Consider the following 18,689-nt stretch of genomic DNA (forward strand, 5'->3'; position numbering starts at 1 on the left):
CCGTGCAGAATCAGATGACTGAAGATTGCTTGGAACTTCCGACGCCGACCACTGCGCAGTCGCTCGAAAGTTCATCAAGGCGATACGAGACACGGCGGGAACCAGACAGCGACTTTCACATGTCTTCCACCATCGCCCTTCATCCACAGGCCGAGCCAACTACCTACCGCACGTTGTTGGACCCTGCCTATGATCCGGATCGAGGCCCCGGGCGAGCTTCGATAGCATGTGAAAACTTCCAGCCGGGCATTGCATTGCATTCGCGAAGGCTGGTCGATATCGGCTTGTTGTCGATCTCACCTGTGGCGTGAGAAGTCCCACGAGTCACAGCTACCGTCCGAGGCGATCATGTGGCCATGAGGCCGTGTTGTGTGGAGTAGCAGGAGAATGCTATGGTCCGGCCACGGTCTTTCGAGGCGTGGCGGTGAGTATGATGGGGTACTCCCCACCATATAGCGGTGGTTTGAATGTCGTGCTTCTGTAGCAGTCAGCTCACATCATTTCTGCCTCATTTGCTCTTAGGTGCGAAGGCTGGCAGAAGGGCACGACGTATGCAATCAGTATTACTGCACTTGACGAATTAGATAGTCCATATACCGTAGCTGTTCAGGAAGACCTCGGTATCGCCTAATGAAGAATTACAATACGCACATTTTCCCCTCCTTCATCCCGCAATTCAAATCCGGCGATGCAGACCCTGAACAGCTCGCCGACCAAGGGTAAAAGCACCATTGGTCGAGGCCCAGAAGCCGCCCTGGACCTATGCCCGGAGGGGCAACTCTGGAGCTCAGATGGGCGCATCTGCTGGGGTCTGAATGGCTAAGAATCTGATACGACACCGTTTCACTGTGGGAGCTTCTCCGATCTGTTGAGAAATTTTGGGATCGCCGCACGGCCAGAAAACGCACAGCATGCAAACACACCGCACAGAACGCTACAGCAGGCCAAGCGATTCTGCAGAGTCCTCCCTGTCCACATAAATCAGAACGCCTTCCTACACTTGCCCTCCTTCTCCTTACCTCTACGACTACAGTACCTCTCACCATACTAGACCGCTACTTCCTCCACCCCACCTCATCCTAACCACGCTGCACATTTGAGCATCCCATCGCTCCCAGCCATAGTCATAGCCATGACTACTACCGCACTGCCGTCCGAGACGGCTCTGCGACGCCTAGCTACTACCGACAGCACCCCTACAACCTCAACAGACATTTCGCCAATCGATAGTCCTCGATCGTCGCCATCATCCACATCGCTGTCCTCGATGGCCTCAGAAGATGCTGCTCCAGCCAAACAACTACGAGAGACGCCCGAGTTGGTGGACTCGTATGGCAACAAGTTTGAGATTCCCGACTACACCATTGGCGACATCCACAAGGCCATTCCCAAGCACTGCTTTGAGCGGTCTGCTGCTACTGGTCTCTACTACGTCGCTCGAGACATGCTCGCGCTGGCTACCACGTTCTACTTCACCAACCGCTTCCTCACAGCTGAGAATGTCCCATCGACACCTCTACGTGCTGCTCTGTGGGCGGCCTACACCTTCGTGCAGGGCTGCTTCGGCACTGGTCTGTGGGTCATGGCCCATGAATGCGGTCACCAGTCCTTCTCTCCTAGCAAGGTATTGAACGATACCGTGGGCTGGGTTTGCCACTCCCTCCTTCTCGTTCCCTACTTCTCCTGGAAGATCTCTCACGGCAAGCACCACAAAGCCACTGGTCACATGGAGCGAGACATGGTCTTCGTGCCAAAGACCCGCGAGGAGTTTTCCTCTCGAGTTGGCCGATTCGCACACGAACTGCACGAGTTGACCGAGGAGACCCCTTTGGCGACTGCTTTCCATCTGCTCTACCAGCAGCTCGGTGGCTGGCCCGCGTACCTGTTGACGAATGTCACCGGCCACAACAAGCACGGCGGACAGCGCAACGGTCGTGGTGAGGGCTACAAGAACGGTCTGACCGGCGGTGTCAACCACTTCAACCCTCGGAGTCCTCTCTACGACGCCAAGGACTCGCATTTGATCGTCCTCAGCGATCTCGGTCTTGCGATTGTCGGCACTATTCTGTTCACGATTGGCAAGAACTTTGGCTGGTCAAATCTGCTCGTGTGGTATTTCATCCCATACCTCTGGGTTAACCACTGGCTCGGTAAGTCCATCGAACCCTTGTACATTGAACCTATCTAACACTCCGACCCAGTCGCAATCACCTTCCTCCAACACACCGATCCTTCCCTCCCGCACTACTCGCCCACCTCCTGGACCTACACCCGCGGTGCCGCCGCCACCATCGACCGCGAATTCGGCTTCATCGGTCGCCAACTCATGCACGGCATTGTCGAGACCCACGTTCTGCACCATTACGTCAGCACCATCCCCTTCTACCACGCTGACGAAGCCACCGAGGCGATCAAGGGCGTCATGGGCAAGCATTACCGCTCTGATACAAAAGGTGGCCCGCTTGGTTTCATCAGAAGCCTGTATACCAATCTGAGGAGATGTCAGTGGGTGGAGACACTGCCAGGCATGGAAGGCGAGAACGCCGGTGTGTTCTTCTTCAGAAATCGGAACGGGATGTTGCTGCCGCCGAAGGTGATTGCGGCGAGCTCGTAAAGGGCTCGACCGTGAGGAATAGAGAAGAAATTATGAATACACCCATATCAGTGGAGTCAAGCACAGGAGCGGCAATCGCCAAGAAACGAAGTTCACGAGAAAGACATGCACAGAGAAAGCAGAAGACAACGGTCGTAGGAGGAAAAGCTTGTGCCAGCGTTCAAGCGCATAGACCAATTGCTAGAGCTTATGCTTAGTTTCAGCTGGTTGGAATCGGAGTCATGGAACATGCAGTAGAAACATAAGGTACTCAAGACAAGATTACAAAAACCACCCGACACGACATCAACATCAGTTTGGGCACTGCCAGGAGGCCTGCACACCTGCTCAACAGACTTGTCCGCTTATACAGTGGCCACTGCCTGCGTCTAGTTCGCTCACGCCAATTTGGAAGATAAAGGTACTCATTTCGACGATTGGAATTGACTTGCAGCACTTTTCCAATCATCCTTCACAGAGCCCACCCCATACGCACAACATCTGAACCAGCCATACTTGGAAACCAGCCAGAGGTGACGAGATGAAGAGACTGATCTGACAAAAGAAAGCGACTGATCTGACGAAAGAAAGCGACTGATCTGACGCAAAGGGAGAAACTGCCTCGAACGAAAGCGGAGGCTGATTTGACGAGATAGGAAGACTGACCTGAGCTGATAGGAAGCCGAAGCTGACCAGACTGCAAGACTGACCCGTCGCCATCATGGAGTGGGAAAACGGAAGCGGAAATGTTGAAGCAGAAAGATCTCGTCTCTCGGAGCCCAGTATTCCCACGATCGAGAATCTCACACGCTTGCATCTCAATATACCCGAGCATATCTCGGTCTCGGCAAGTCTACACGCAACTAGCGAGCTCAACAAGATCTACGAGATCTCCGTCGACAATGGTGCACAATACTACGCATTCAAAGTCACCCTCCCCTTCTGTCCCCGCCTCAAAACCCAGAGTGAGGTGGCCACAATGCGTCTAGTCCGGCAACTTACCACTCCAGTTTTCGTTCCAAAAGTTTTCGCTCACGATGATTCAAGTGACAACGAGCTTGGGTATGAATGGATCCTAATGGAGTTTGTACACGGTCAGTCTTTGTACAACAGGTGGCGGCACCTGTCCATGCGGGAGAAGGAGAGGGTGTTTGGAGCGCTCGCGGACATGCAGGGTCGGCTTATGCGGTCTGATAACCGGTTCACTGGATTGGGGAGTGCTGTAAGCCTCGGTCAAGGGAAGAGCCAGCCAGGCCTCAGTCTCAGCCAAAGGGCAGCGAAACCGGTCTCCTGTCTCAACCAAGCGGCGTCCCAGGCGACCCTCAGACTCAGCCAAGCGGCGTCACAGCCGAATGCCATTCGCACCCAAGCGGTGTCCCAGGCGAACTTCAGTCTTGCCCCAATGGCGTCGATAAGCTGGTGCCACGATCTCGCCAGGCCTAACAGCGGATTCGGACCATACCGATCAACGCGTGACTGGTTCAAAGCACGAGCCAAGGCAGCGATCGAGGAGCAGCTGCGACTCCTCCGTGAAGCAGAAGCTGAGGGAAACAAAGACTACGAGGAGAGCGCGAAGAAGGATATCACTCTTGGCGAACGCTTCCTGCTTCTACTGAACAGATATGCCCGTGGTTGTGACAGTTTTCCTACCAATACAGTGCTGCAACATCCAGATCTAGACCTGGACAAGATCATGATCGACGATAACGGTCAACTGTCGGGGATCACGGGCTGGGACTTCAGTGCCACGATGCCGCAATGGAGGGCGGTGCAACTGCCGCGTCTATGGCGAGGCCGCGACAGATATATTAGGCCGGATCGCGATGGTTACAGCGACTTCGACCCCGACGTGGACGAACTGGATCCCGGTGGGAAAACTGATACATACTGGGACCACCTGCGAGAATACGAGCTGACGCAGTTGCGGAAGGTCTACCTTGACCGATTGGAAGAACACATACCGGGCTGCACTAAGATATCTGCTATGGCTGCGTTTGCGATGGACTTTGACGCTGCGTTGGAAGAATTGGAGCTGGACGCCTTTTTCGGTAGAGTTGGCGACTGGCTGTCGGCGGTGGAGAAGGGAACGGTCGAGGCGACACTCGGATACAAGGCCTTTCAGTGCATATATCGCAAATCGCACGAAGACTGTGCTGAGTTCGCTGACGGCTGTGGGCTCCACCGCGCGGATGGAGGGCTCAAACTCGGCTGCTTCCCGGCCCGCTGTCATAGCATGGCTCAAGGCAGTAGCGATCAGTCATGACTCAACAAGCTCTTGCTTCAGCGTTCAAAGCACTTTCAAGCCGTCTTCAATTCCCGCCGTTTGTGTCTTGTTTCATTGTCACACATGGCTCAAAATCACTCCTGATCCTCGTCATTGAATTCTTGCTCGAGACCTGAAACTCCCTGAAGATCGAAGTAGAGGCCTCCTCAGCGGTCTACGATCAATGTCGAGTACTCGCTTTTATTTTCTCCTTCCCCTGACCACATGTTCAGCAGCGCATGTCCGTCACTAGCAAAGCCACCTTTACATTCATTCCGTTGACCTGCAACGCCCTGGAGTCCCTACTCCCTATCGACCACCACCGTACCGCTCTTCAACCACCTTCTTGACCCACCCCAACGGAATTCCACTCGCCCGGTTCCCCTCTACGCCCACCACTCCTTCCGCCATACACATCGCATTCAACACCGCCTCCATCACCGCCTCCGCCGCCGCCTCAAACAGCCCGTTGATCGTCGTATCCTGCACAAAGCCTCCATCAACACCAACCTGCTCCTCGACCCTTGCAGCACGCCGCGCCTCCCACGTACTGTACCCAGGCATCGCCTCCGGCTCGCGTTGCGGGCCCGGCGCAGTTGAGAAGGCAAGGAAGATGTCGCCAGAGGAGTTTGCGCCGAAGCCGCCGACCCGCGACAGGCCAACGGTGGCGCGTTTGGCGAGGCGTTGAAGCTGGGTTGGGTTGAGCGGGGCGTTGGTGCTGAGGATGACTATGATGCTGCCGTCGGGTGGCGTTGTCGGGTTGGTTGCGGTGAACCCTTCTTGTGCAGCATTCTTCCCTCCATCCCCTGCCATTTTGCTAGCGCTGACATCACTGGCCGTTCCGCCAGAGCCAGTGCCAGCGAAGATGCATCCATCCCGCCATTCCGTGCCGGCGAAATCGCGCTTCCACTCTCGTCCTACGGGCACGCTGCCGAAATGGAGGTCCTCTAGCTTGCCGAAGTTGGATTGCACGAGGCAGCCGACTGTCCATTGTGTGGGTTCGCCGTGGAGAATTCCGGGGACGATGCGCGAGGAGGTGCCTGTGCCGCCTTTGAAGCCCATTGTGAGCATGCCTGTGCCGCCGCCGGTGGAGCCTTCGTGGACGGGTCGGGATGGTGGTAGCTGGGAATTGTTGGGTGTGCGATCTGGGATTGGTGCATCTGCGCCACCAGTGGGACTATTGCCTCCGGCAGCAGCAAGCTCAATCGCGTTGAGTACATGCTCCGGCTTCACCACCATCCGCCCAATATCATTCAAGAACCCATCGTACGTCTCGCCCACGACCGGCAAAAGGAAGTAGTCGCCAAGCGCCATCCCATCTTTCGCACCACCCTGTAACATGTCCCCCTTCAGTCCACGACCCTGACTGCGCAACGACCCCCGAATCGCGAACTCGTAGATGCCGGAATATGCGGCGCCCACGGAGAAGGAATTGGTGAGAACGATGGGGCTGTTGAGCAGGCCGGTCTCTTTGATCCAGTGGCTGCCGGTGAGCTCGCCGGAGCCGTTGAAGGAGAAGATGGAGGAGTAGCAGGCGGTGGTGAACCAGGCTGGGTTTGGGCGGGGGAGCTGTTTAGGGGAGGGTGAGATGTCAGTGCTGGGGTAAGAAGGCTGGGGTGGGAGAGCGTGACCGAGATCATGCACGCGTCAGGCAGCTGCCGTGGCTCGAATTGCCGGAGATCTCAGGACAGGGCAGAGGCTCGACTCTTGGTGCCGATATTACGTCTGCGAAGGCGATAGGGCTGGAATACTTACAATGACGGTTACTCCTGTGTTGACATCCGACGTCTTGCCGATCTGCCGTCGCCTGCCCAGTCCGTCACGGCGCCCAGTCACCTCAGCAACAATTCTGCCATCGTCATCTTCGAAGATCTCGAGAGCGCTCACAAGCACGCCGGGAACATCGGTGATGGCGTTCAACGGTCCAGGTGGGTGGAAGCCCAAGTGCAGATCTGGTAGTAGCTCTCTCACTCGCTGTCGTGGCTGCCCGGCTTCGTCTTTGAGGGTAGGCGGGATGTCCATCACAACTATGGTTCCTGAGTTGACGAGTCCTCAGAGACCGCGCACAAACCTTGATATATGGCATAGGAGACATTCGAATGAAGAAAACTTGCAATTACTCATCAGAGATTCGCATATCGTCCTCGAATTTCTCGAACGAGAAACGCGCCGCAGATCGGCGCTCTGTGAGTCACATCGCGGACCAATGTAGCATCAGAAGTATTTACAGTGTAGATATTCTTTCTGGTGCAACAGTACTCCCTATGCTGGAAGGATCGATGGATTGTAGTCAAGACGATTCGAGAAGCTGTTAAGAAAGGACTTGATTGTGGCCCAATATATTTGCAAGTTGAGATGAGCCTTCCTTCCTTCCGCTTGCAGAATCCAGAAGGGTGCACCTTCCCCACATCGCGAGCAGCCACTTTCCCGTGTTGGCACATGCATTTCGGATCTCAACTTCTTATTACGTCCTACCACCTTCTGTGTACTTGATCAGTATCGCTGTTCGTGGTCATCGGTTGCACGCATTCGTACCGCGCCCCGATCACTCCATGAGGACTTTCAAAGCTTGGTACTGCGGATAGTTCAGGAGAGAACAGACACTGCGCGCGATTCCCGGCCTTCTGGCCCTTTTCAAGCTACGCGACAGAATCTGGAGCGTGACGGCAGATCAAACGCTGCTAGCTTTGCGGTCGACGCTGAATGCTCGATTAACCACTACTATCCCAAGGGCTGAGTACTGTCACTCCATTCACCCGGCTTAAACGATTTACAGACCTCTGGTGTGTGTAGCGCAATTCGCCGCTCCTCTACACGCGCCTGGTAGGTTCTCCACTTCCCCGCGATTCATGGCAGTAGCTTTGAGCTTGCACCACCATTCATAGGCCACCTCTGCTTCGGACCGCGTCTGAACATTGCTCGACCTATAGCAATCGCGCTGCAGTATTGTACAGCTCGTGTCCGCCGCAGGCTTGAGAAGCTTGAGACCCTGCTGAGCCAGGATGTCTCGCCTTGTTCATTCGCTTATGGACATCCATGAAAGCAACTCATGGTCCGATACGCTCTCTCTTCGTCGCGAAGCTCACGCTTGTGACCACATCCGCGGTGGCGGACCAGTCACCGCATGCCATGGCCGGAGTCAAGGTCAGTGAACGTCCCCTCACTTGGGCACTACCGAGGGCGAACGTATCGTAATGATTGTACAAGATGTTGAATAGGACTTGGGATCCTGCCAAGCTCTTCACCAGAACCAAAAATCACAGCCAACATCGAGACCACGCCGCCAAAACTGTTCTTCTGGAATACTCAATCGAAACGACAGCAAGAGGTCCGTCATGAAAGCACTCGTCTACCGCGGCAAGAACACCATCAAGCTCGAAGACAAGCCGAAGCCAGAAATCGAGGACCCCACCGATGCAATTGTCAAGATCGTGCACACCACCATCTGCGGCTCTGACCTGCACATTCTCCAAGGCCATGTACCCACGTGCAAGGAGGGTGTGACCATTGGCCATGAAGGTGTCGGCGTGATCGACCAAGCTGGCGACGCCGTCAGAGGCTTCAAGAAAGGCGACAAAGTCTTGATCTCGTGCATTACCAGCTGTGCGTCGTGCCCGATGTGCAAGAAGGGAATGTATAGCCATTGCGAGAAGGGCGGCGGGTGGATTCTGGGTCATACTGTGGACGGCACGCAGGCGGAGTATGTGAGAATCAAGCTTGCGGATGCAAGCTTGCATCTTGTGCCAGAGGGCGTTGACGAGAAGGCGTTGGTCATGTTGAGCGATATTGGCCCGACGGGATATGAGGCAAGTTTTAAGTATCGATCACGCTGAAAGCGGTCGCTGATTGATCATCAGGTCGGAGTCCTGGCGGGTGATGTCACGCCGGGCAAGTCAGTGGTCGTCGTCGGGACTGGCCCAGTCGTACGTAACCCTGCAAGGTTCGGCATTGATCCGTACTGAAAGATTCCCAGGGTCTAGCCGCAATTCTGACAGCGAAGCTCCTATCCCCATCCATCCTCATCGCCGTCGACAAGGACGTCGGTCGACTCGAAGCTGCCCAGAAGATGGGCGCGTCCCACAAAATCAATGCCGACGAGGACGTGAAAGCCAAAGTAATGGAGTTGACAGACGGTCGTGGTTGCGACGTGGTGATCGAGGCCGTTGGCGTGCCTGCCTCCTTCGAGCTCTGCCAGGACCTGGTCGCTTTCGGTGGAAATATCGCAAATATCGGAGTCCATGGGGCGCCTTGCAAGCTTCATATTGACAAGTTGTGGGGTTACAACATCGGTGAGACCAAGCACGAGTCGTGCTTGCGGGTAATGCTAATAGTCAAACAGCAATCACGATGGGCTTCGTCAACACCACGTCGACGGCCTCCTTGATGAAGATGTTTGCGGCAGGCACGCTGGACCTGAAGCAGCTGATTACTCACGGTAAGCACCCTGAGACACCGACGAGTGCAAGCCACGACTGACGCAATTGCAGAATTCAACCTTCAGAAAGACGGAGAGCAGGCGTATGCCACGTTTGGTGCGGCAGCACAGCATAAGGCGCTGAAAATGATCATGAATACTTCCTGATGTGAGACATGCATCCAAGTCATGCGGTCCGTCTTGTGACATCAGCCCATACGCGATATTGTCATTGTTTTCATAACAAAAGAAGCGTTGTACAAGGCATGTACGTACGATGTGGTGCACAACTTGGCTTCGTACCGACCCCATATTCCCCACGTCTTTGTACAGTATACGACAGGCGAGGCCCGCTGCACCTGCCTTATCCGCCTCGAACACTTTACTTCAACAGACTAGCCTTCCGATCATGGCTTCAGTGCACCTTCAAGTTGCGACTGCCGCCAGCTGTGCTAAATCGACCGCTGCCGCCCATGTTTGTAAGCAGCAGCATCAACTGGGCATTCGCAGTGTCAAATAATGATCTCCGCGGAAGCACATCGTCAGAGTCCATGCTCGATCAGGTCATCCTCAGGGCGGGCATCAATATGGTATTCCGCGAGCTCGTGTCTGGGTTGCCTGAAGTGGGCCGCTACTGTGTGTGTATACAATCGTAGCTAATGGAAAACAGTGCTGACTGAAACCCGACTACCAAATATGTCTACCATTCGCCTTATGTCAGCCTCCCTAAATTCGTGTAACAATTCCAAAGAAAGGTATTCTGCAAGGAACCTCAGGTGACGCTGTGCGCCCGCTGAGTACGCGGCATCGTGATCGAAACTCTTATACCTGTGCTTTGTACGTGTGAGAACGGTACGGAGGCGTGCTTCTTCTGCTGGGTTGAAGGTAGGTTTGTTGCTCGATTTTGGTTTTGCGTGAGACGGAGCCTGCAGAGCCGTCGGACGATGCGGTCGCTCGCTGGGAATATGAGCTGGATCCGAAGGTGCGATTCACGCGTAACCGTGCTCTGCCCCAGCGTGCAGTAGTGATGACCGTCCAAGCGTGCTTACCACCTGCCTCTGGAACAGCTGCCAAAGCACTGAGTCCAGCTATCCCTGTCCAGGAGAGCAGGTCGCGCCGCTATTCCCCATTCACTTAAGCCACGGCACTGATGACCTTCTCACCCTGCGCGGCCAATGTGTCCCTGCCATCTCCATCCCAGCCCTTCGACAGCGGCTTGGGAACGTAAGAGTACCGTCCAGCAAGCTCCTCCCTGTTTCGGCTCAACCTGCCGGCAGAGGTTCTCAATGGTCCTCTCGAGGCATCCATTATGTTGGACTGCCAGCTGTTCTCGACCGTGCCTCCGATCGATTTGTCGCCAGGTCGGTATGAGGCAGTGGCTCCCATCAATGTAGGCTGATGGTTGATGTAGATGGTCTCCCATTGGCCAGCTGGCGCTTCGAAGATCTCGTGGTTGATTCCGAGCTGTTTCGGCGTTAGCAATGGATCGTTCTCGTTACTTGGCCTGGTAGTAGTAAGACAGGAAACTCACATGCTTGATCTCCTCCTTCGGCACCGAGTTCCACCACTCTGTGAATCTGGTTAGCCTGGTCTCGGGCAAAGAGCGTATGTTCGAAGGCAAAATTGTAAGTCCAATGAGAGCAACTTCGTTGTCAGCCCGAGACATATGCTCTGACAGCCTTCAAAGTAATGCGCATTATCGGACACGAGCCTGGGGATAGGAGAGCAACTTACCCCACCCCTTGCGATGCGCAGACGAGTATGCAAAGTCGTGGATCGCCTCGATGTTGCGCCAATAGCTGATGAATGTAAATTCCATGCAGCCGTTCTTGTCGACCGTATCGAAGCTCTGTCCGCCGAGGTAGCCATTCGACTTCTTCGCATCCGAGTCAAGCACTTTGTACATGGTCTCGGCGTACTTGATTAGCGGTTGAGCGTGTGGGGAGAAGGCGCCTAGGGGGTGATTGATCTTGGCTCCTAGATGTAGTATACCGACGGGTTCGGCTGCTGGTGTGTCGGAGAAGTCGCCGGTCTCCTTGTTGGGGATCTGTGCGGAGGTATAGTTGAAGATGGCGTCCTCGAGGTAGGGGTTGGGGATGAGTTTGAATGTGATGAGGAGGGCGTGGCCAGTGCGATAGCCGAGCACGCCGAGGATGAGGACGAGGGAGAGGTAGAAGGGAATGCGGAAGAGTGATATGGCGGCTTGGACGGCGGCGCCGACACATAGCCACGAGGTGAGGGACATGGAGCTGCGGAGGAGGTGGAGGTCGAGTGTCGCCAGAAGGGCGGGCTCCTGGCCTTGCGACTTCGGCTTTTTGGTGGTGGGTGGGAAGAGAGCCTTGAGACCCCTTGTGGCGCCCATGATTGCGGTGTTTAGAGGGAGTCGGTTCTAGAGTAGGTAGGCTTATCGATTTGTATAGTATCGGAAAGCCTAGGCGAAAACGCCGTGAAGGTAAGGCTGGCGCCTGTATATATGTGTGCTTTTGCAAGTCCTTGGTGCAATATACGCTCGTAAAGACCTGTTATGCCCACTTTGGCGATAGCCGGGTAGTCTTTACCCCGGTGAAGATAAATGCTGGGGGCGTTCAGGTGAGATCTCGGGTGGTCGAGGCGATAATAATCCTGGCACGACAAAGAAACAGTCCAGTAAGTGTATAGCAGACGTCGTTGGAGGTCTTGTCCAGCTATATAATATACCTTTGCTGCAAAACCGTAGTAGACGAAGGTTTCCCATGTCCAGCGTGGCTAAAATGCATAATTTTGCGCTTACCGCGTCGGGCAAAAGAGGTTTACCACAGTAGTCGTACGCGAAACGCTATTCCTTAGCCAGCATCGCCGGGCCTGATTGTATGGTCAATTTAATCGATCTTACGACCCTTGCAAAGCTTGACTATTCGTAGCCGCTCGACTCAACGCTGAGTGGTCGGATGCCATGATCATTGGATAATCACCGGTAGGGCGTTGATACTGCGAAGCATGGTCAACCTTAAGGGCTTACCATAGTATATATAGCTGCCGGCATTCGTTGGGCTAGTGTCGCGACAGGAGGCTCATCCACCCCTGGAAACAAATCCTACGGCTGCGTTGCGTGCCGCTTGTAGTTGACTCAGTAGCGCGGACTGTGCACTGTGACTGTGTCTTCCTTTGCGCGCAACTGTAGCGACCGAAAGGCGGTCGGGTGGACCGCCTTACGGTGTCAAGGTCCCGTCTCACGGGCGGGATGACGGCTACCTGAAATACCACAGCCGCAGCATGGCTGCATGAGAATCGTTGATGTAAAATGCATATGGTTTGAAAGTCCCCGCATAACACCAAAGTATATTTTTCAGCTCACCTCCACGTGAGATCCATGGATGGTCTGGCTCCTGCCCCAGGGACCTTACGTAGTCTTACGCGTGCGCATAACCATACTTACGGCCGACACAATACGGAGTAGAGATTGCTAGGATGGGAGCAGCAAAGATGACAAGCCCAAGTGCACAGCCAGAGTAGCGTTGTTCGTGGGCGTTGGTCGATCAACCAACGCACTTCGGACCTCAGACTATTGGTGCCAACATGTATTGGGTGGAGACTGGGCCAGTTCCGATGCGCTGTCTTATTATGCTGCTTGAGCGTCCGTATAGGCTGCCGAGGCATATGATGTTTTTTAAAATCTCGGTCATCGAGCCTGTGGGTGTGAATGCTCAGAGCGTTGGGTGCGAATACTGTGAGTCTCGAGTGCAAATACTCAGAGGCTCGAGTGCGGTATATTGAGAGACTCGAGTGCGTATACTCAGAGGCTCGAATGCGCATACCCTTAGGCTCGAGTGCGCTTGCTCAGAGGCTCGAGTGCGAGGGTTCCTCACTCCGCTGCAGTAAGGAAAAAATGTGGATTCTGACTCGACATGAACTGCGCTGCAGACCCCTTGTGCTGTTCACGCTATGTTTGGTTGCCTGACTACCCCATGTGGTGTCGGAGGTGTCGATCTGACAACCGAGACAAGGATAGGCGCAGGTCATAGCCAACCCTATGAGGAGCGGCAGGACATGATGCTCCGGGACTCTAGGAGTCCAGAGAATCGGCCTTTTGTCAGAGCGGCACCGGTATGAGAGGCAAGTGAAGGGAGTGCTGACTGGCCGACTGCTGAGCAGGCGTTTCTTTCTCCATTGTAAGCGAACGTCGCTGTGCTGTGGCTCAACAGGTCAACTTCCGGGTTTCGTACTGGGCTGGTCGGTGTAGGGCGTGCGTTATGATGTACGAGCGTGAGTCAGTGACGCGTAGAATGACCGCGGTACAGTCTGGAGAACATGAATCAATGCTTATCATTGTCGAAGCCGACATGGTTGCTTAGCTCATCACCTGTGTGTACAGCCTGCCGGTGTAGCAGCGTCAGCGCCTGCTGCCGACCCAATCAGTAAGGCCGAATCCTGATTATAAAGTAGACGTCGAAAAATGATACTCGCCCCACAAAATGTCATAGTCCTCGACTATACCGGCAACCAACGGACCCAGCAGCGGGACCTTACTGACGCCGGTCTGAACGCTTCGCACGTACTTCCGTGTGACATTCTCGTAGAAAGCACCTCTCATGAGCCACCACGTCATGTCAACACTCCGCTTCTTGGATTCTTCTCGCTCAAGGTCACTGATGTAGCCGTCTCCTGGGCCGGCTCTGGCAGGCTTGCCCAGCTGTCGTGCAAAGTACTCGATACCAAAGCCAATTAGCCAAGGCGCCCAATTCTTCTTCATTTAGTGCCTTCGTAACCATACTCACGGGCAATTTTCTGCATCATGAGAGCATAGATGAGTGGTCGTAAGATGTAAAGCACTTCGGCGGACTGTGCTTGGATGCTGCTGAGTCGTCGTAGAAGCTGATAAGCTGGCTTGACGTCGTCTGGTGTCAGCACATGAGACAGAAGGTATGACGTGACCGACTCAGAGGTTGGCAGTGTAGGTAGTGTTGTGCCTGTCCGTGGCATGGGAAATGGATCTCGTGCTGACACTGAAGGCACTTTACCAGAATCTGATAAAGGCGGAGTGGGGACTCCGGTGTTGCGGAAGGCGTCTTGGCTGGCGAAAGCTTCGTTTTCATCACTAGGTATGTGTTCCGGGAATTCCTCAACTGGCTCTTCGGGTGCTGGAGGCGCAAAATCAGCGCGTTCTGGCATGACCGGGCTCACCAGGCTCCGAGCACTGGTCAGGCGCATAAGCAGTAGCCGGCACATAGCCTTGAATGACTCAATCAAGACCACGATGCGCCAGCGCCCACGCTCTCCTCCTCTTCGCCGTGCCATCATCTCGCAAAGCAGCTGAACGTATTCTGATATCTTCAGACATGTCGCTATTCTAGTATACAGTGAGGACGAATTTGACCAAAATGTTGTGTACTTGGCGTGTAGTGAGGCCTTTGACTGGGGTGTCTTTGTGCTGTGCGCGCGTTTAAGGGCAGGAGACGATGCGATGAATGCTGCGCGCTTCTTCAGTAGATGATCATGGTAGATTGATAGGAGTTGCACAAAGGTGTTGACTGATTCGGCAGCGATTTCGGAGTCGTGGAGGCGGACACCTGGCAGGAGATATGTGAGAGACCGAATCGACGACTCAACACTCGAGACAGATGACGGGTTGTCTTGGACATATTCGCTGTACGTGTGAGGCAGGTTGAGAACTGTTCTCGTGACCTCTGACGATGCGGCTGATATGGACGAGAAAGCAGAGCGGGCGCTCTGGCGTAGCGAGGATGCAGCCATAGCGCTGCGATCCGTCGGTAGAGCGCACTCTGACGACTTTGCGGCGACTATTGTGGGATGCCGCATGACAGCAACGACCACCGACGACGAGGCTCAAATGATGACCGCAGGGCGGGCTCTGTGGAGCTGATACAAAGCGCGTCAATTGGTCAGATGACCTCATCACGTGATTATCTGCCGAGGTATTCGTTACGCGAGAATCTTGTTCCAAGCCCAATTTTCACCTCTGTTCGTAGCAGCTTAGCTATCAGAAGAAGGCCAGAGGCCTCCCTGCGGCAAGGTCACCCTTTGGCTCGACCAGGACCCAACGTACGACACAGATGGCAACACTGAAGACGTGGAAATGGTGTTCGAAGGCCGCCTGGAAGAGTCATGCCTGGTGGCTGGGAGTGCCCAGAATTTTCTGCTCCAACAATTGCACGGAAGTCGTAGCATTCACAGAACAATCTCAGGCAACAGGCAAGAGCTCCTTTGTTTGCTCCAGCGGTTGCACCAGGCAGATGTGACGTCACATATAGGTGAGATGTGTTGATTGCAACTGCCTCGCGAGTATCCAAGTGTCCGCACAGAGGAACGAGAGCCCATCATCAGTAACTATTCTCAACACCTCCAGCACATTTCTTCCATCATCCGTTTGTGTATTAGCAGCTATGCCTGCCACCGACAGACCTAGGAGAGATCCAAAGAAGCCGCAAGTGTTCACGGTCGAGCCTCCTCCTCCGACCAAGTCTGCCGGCTCTTGGAGCGCGTCCAAAATCTGACGAAGTCCTCCGGAGTCGTCAATGCCGACATCCAAGCGTTCCTGTTGACATGTGTCACCGGGTGGGAATCCTACTCAGCCGATGAACAGCGCGACATCATCAACACTCTGCCACAAGGTCGCAGACTATTCGTCACAAACCCTGAGACCGGAAAGTACACATGTCCGCTCGAGGTCGACTTCATTGCCTCCGACACCTACATGAAACGCGCCATCGCTCGCTTCAAGAACGATCTCAAGGAAGGGCACTACACGCAGACATGGCAACGACAATCTCGACAGGCTATGAAGGATCGTGCTGAAGGTCGTTTCGACGAGTATCTGAAACGACACCTCGAGGACACATTCGGAGATGCAGAGGATACTAGCGCTTCCACCCACGAACATCCTGTTGTCAACGATGACGAAGCCACTGGGGTTAGCCAATCCGTTCCTGTTGTCAATCTTCCAGAACAAGGAAACCCTAGCGTCATCTTCATCTCGAACGCGCCACAGTCTCCTGACAGAGAACGAGACCCGTCAGCATTCGGCGAAAACGATCCGAATCCCCGCACCGCGCAAGAACCCACAAACACGCCAAATATGCAAGTCACTGACTCGTAGCCCGAACCAGTGCCGAGCCTGGCGTTCCAGATCATCTGCAAGTTTTTGCAACTGCTACTAAACTCGATGACGCTACCTTATCAGGCACCATTGTATGCCAAGATGGGGCCGTACCTCCCGTCTTAGAGTAATCTACGCCGACTGCGTAGGTTTCAGACCCTTCTTCAGGAACACGAGCTACACCGACGACCGTTTCGCAGGACGAACAGGATTACTCGCCATTTTTGGGAGCTCAGCACGAGATCAGTCTTTGTTGTGACTGTCACCATGGCCTTGGTGCGTTTCACAGCACCGCGATAAGGCCGACACGCGAAAGTCGTCGAAACATACGCAGAACTAAGGCTTGGTCAACGATATGCGACGTCGATTAGCGGCAATAGTCCAGACTATCAACTTGGGCGCAATAGATTAGCGAAATGTGGCGGAAACCATTCCAACACTCATCAAACACCAAATGACGAACTCGATCAAAGTCCTCTGACCGCTTCGATTATTCTCACCTCTGGATGATGCTGTCACCGCATCAAAATCAAGTCCACCGCTCTTCCAGCTAATCTCCGCATGCTACGAAAAGAAATCGCTCGCTTAGCAGGCTTCAGGTTCGTCGAAGATGTCATGGAAAGCATTGGTCGTCGGCGATCCCGCCCCAAATTACGGTGAGGGTCTAATTGGCGCGTCGCCGTGATTGCCTCTCGGAACCTGGCTGCCTAAAGATACAGTCAGTTTGGCTCACCGAGTTTTCGCTGGCTGACCTGGTCTCAGATGACCCAGCCTTCCTTGCTTTTGTTTCAAACGTTGCTGTAACAGGTCCTGCTCGTCTGCGAATCGTTCGAGAACTTTGCTAGACAGCTCGTCCCTGCCTGTATCGATAGCAAGCCTATCCCAGTCTTTTGTCAGCTGAGCAACGATCTGGGGTCGGGTCACAAAACGGCGCGGCCCCGCGAGTCCTCATATCCCGGGCGGAGCCATTTTCCCGGTCGGCGCGCAGTGCACCGCACGCACCGACTACTAGAACCGGCCTGGCTTGCTCAGACGAATATGGTGCTCCTCAGCGGGTTCAACTGTCCTTGCTCGGGGCAACATCTTCTGCAGCGTGCTGGGTATTCTCCTACCGAGCACCTCGCATGGTGTGATACTTGATATACGAGGTGGCATGGTCTACTCCGTATGATTGATGCAGACGCATCGAGCTAAAACAGGAGAACGCTGAGGTGATCAAACCGACTAGCTGTGTGCCTAGTCGTTATCTTGCCTACTCCTGATTACCCACGTCTATGAACGACTTTTGACAGTGCGGGGATTTTGGGGCTATTACCTACGAACACGATGTGGTATCTTCAGTTGTGCTGTTGCTCGAGATGGCGATCGTTTCTGCGCTGGAGCTTCTACTTTTGCCGAGGTGATGAGCAGCGCCGCGCATGATTCATCACCAGCTTGCAGCTCGAGCAACAAGCGCTCCTTTCTCCAACAGCCAACATGTTTGCGCTGTGGTGTTTCTGGATTGGTGAGCCTGCAGCTGTCAAACTGTTAAAACCTCGGAACCCCGCGTCCGAGAGCCGAGCAGCTTGTGTTTCAGAATTGCTCCGAGGTGTGTTTTTGGTCTGGCGAACGAGGCATGCGAACATTCGAGCGCTCGAGCTGTGCTAGACGGCGTGGGCAAAGCTAATGCAGGAGTACACACCAATTGTCAAGACGTGCAGCTTTCGACGACTCATTGACTCTGTTGCTCGTTCGATAATGGAAACAGAAGCTGGGGAAATGCGAGCATACGAAGCAAAATACAGACCGTTCAGCCGAGTGTTGGGTGTCGCAGGACCCAACAACTTCGAGGGTGCCGTGCTATACCACATTGATTCGAAGGAGCTCCGCCGTGGTGACGGCCCTCGCCAGTCGGGTCGATCGGAAAGCACACATCGCGTCAGCATCCAGGAACCCAATTCCACTGCCCGAGTTCTCTGGCTCAGACAGTCGCACACACGCCACACGCCATCGCAAGTGTGCATCGATCAGGAAAGCAACCCACAGCGATCATGATCGTGAGTTCAGGCACAGTCTGATGGCTGTCCTCGTACGACGTTCTCACCGAGCCACGTTTCTGTATGTCAATCTCGAACAGGAGCCAGGAAGCGTGCAGAACGTACTCTGCGCGACGGCGGACCAATGGGGGACTGCATGGACGCCCGAAGCCATCGTCGGGCTGGTGTAACAAAGCCATGATTTCCTTCAGATTCGGTGCTGGCCTGTTGAGGTCGCACAAAGCCGGGAACCATGCAGATGGCTGAGCTGGTGTCGAGATGTCAATGCCAAGGCTGCTGAGTCGTCGCGT

At 54.5% G+C, this 18,689-nt stretch overlaps 7 protein-coding genes across 7 annotated transcripts; 4 read left to right on the top strand and 3 right to left on the bottom strand.

Moving 5' to 3' along the window:
* Nucleotides 1-1,132: 1,132 nt before the first annotated feature.
* On the top strand, nucleotides 1,133-2,614 carry AB675_10094 (Delta(12) fatty acid desaturase; the record flags this gene model as incomplete). The annotated part of the gene is made up of 2 exons (XM_018138839.1): nucleotides 1,133-2,150; nucleotides 2,202-2,614. 2 exons carry the CDS (start codon nucleotides 1,133-1,135, stop codon nucleotides 2,612-2,614), a joined length of 1,431 nt encoding a protein of 476 aa, XP_017996669.1.
* Nucleotides 2,615-3,314: 700 nt separating this feature from the next.
* AB675_10095 (uncharacterized protein) lies at nucleotides 3,315-4,856 on the top strand (the record flags this gene model as incomplete). Its single annotated transcript, XM_018138840.1, has 1 exon — nucleotides 3,315-4,856. The coding sequence occupies one exon, from the start codon at nucleotides 3,315-3,317 to the stop codon at nucleotides 4,854-4,856; it is 1,542 nt and encodes a 513-aa protein (XP_017996611.1).
* A 309-nt stretch (nucleotides 4,857-5,165) lies between these two features.
* Nucleotides 5,166-6,878, bottom strand: AB675_10096 (Beta-peptidyl aminopeptidase BapA; the record flags this gene model as incomplete). Its single annotated transcript, XM_018138841.1, has 2 exons — nucleotides 5,166-6,425; nucleotides 6,612-6,878. 2 exons carry the CDS (start codon nucleotides 6,876-6,878, stop codon nucleotides 5,166-5,168), a joined length of 1,527 nt encoding a protein of 508 aa, XP_017996595.1.
* Nucleotides 6,879-8,191: 1,313 nt separating this feature from the next.
* AB675_10097 (Alcohol dehydrogenase) lies at nucleotides 8,192-9,438 on the top strand (the record flags this gene model as incomplete). The annotated part of the gene is made up of 5 exons (XM_018138842.1): nucleotides 8,192-8,626; nucleotides 8,714-8,779; nucleotides 8,830-9,145; nucleotides 9,196-9,291; nucleotides 9,344-9,438. 5 exons carry the CDS (start codon nucleotides 8,192-8,194, stop codon nucleotides 9,436-9,438), a joined length of 1,008 nt encoding a protein of 335 aa, XP_017996577.1.
* A 966-nt stretch (nucleotides 9,439-10,404) lies between these two features.
* Nucleotides 10,405-11,632, bottom strand: AB675_10098 (uncharacterized protein; the record flags this gene model as incomplete). The annotated part of the gene is made up of 3 exons (XM_018138843.1): nucleotides 10,405-10,734; nucleotides 10,802-10,839; nucleotides 11,005-11,632. The coding sequence occupies 3 exons, from the start codon at nucleotides 11,630-11,632 to the stop codon at nucleotides 10,405-10,407; spliced, it is 996 nt and encodes a 331-aa protein (XP_017996674.1).
* Nucleotides 11,633-13,681: 2,049 nt separating this feature from the next.
* Nucleotides 13,682-15,000, bottom strand: AB675_10099 (Peroxisomal membrane protein PEX16; the record flags this gene model as incomplete). The annotated part of the gene is made up of 2 exons (XM_018138844.1): nucleotides 13,682-13,922; nucleotides 14,021-15,000. 2 exons carry the CDS (start codon nucleotides 14,998-15,000, stop codon nucleotides 13,682-13,684), a joined length of 1,221 nt encoding a protein of 406 aa, XP_017996589.1.
* Nucleotides 15,001-15,650: 650 nt separating this feature from the next.
* Nucleotides 15,651-16,363, top strand: AB675_10100 (uncharacterized protein; the record flags this gene model as incomplete). Its single annotated transcript, XM_018138847.1, has 2 exons — nucleotides 15,651-15,704; nucleotides 15,767-16,363. The coding sequence occupies 2 exons, from the start codon at nucleotides 15,651-15,653 to the stop codon at nucleotides 16,361-16,363; spliced, it is 651 nt and encodes a 216-aa protein (XP_017996685.1).
* Between the last annotated feature and the right edge of the window lie 2,326 nt (nucleotides 16,364-18,689).

The sequence above is a fragment of the Cyphellophora attinorum genome (assembly GCF_001299255.1).
Source record: "Cyphellophora attinorum strain CBS 131958 chromosome Unknown Contig29, whole genome shotgun sequence".
Lineage (NCBI taxonomy): Eukaryota > Fungi > Ascomycota > Eurotiomycetes > Chaetothyriales > Cyphellophoraceae > Cyphellophora > Cyphellophora attinorum.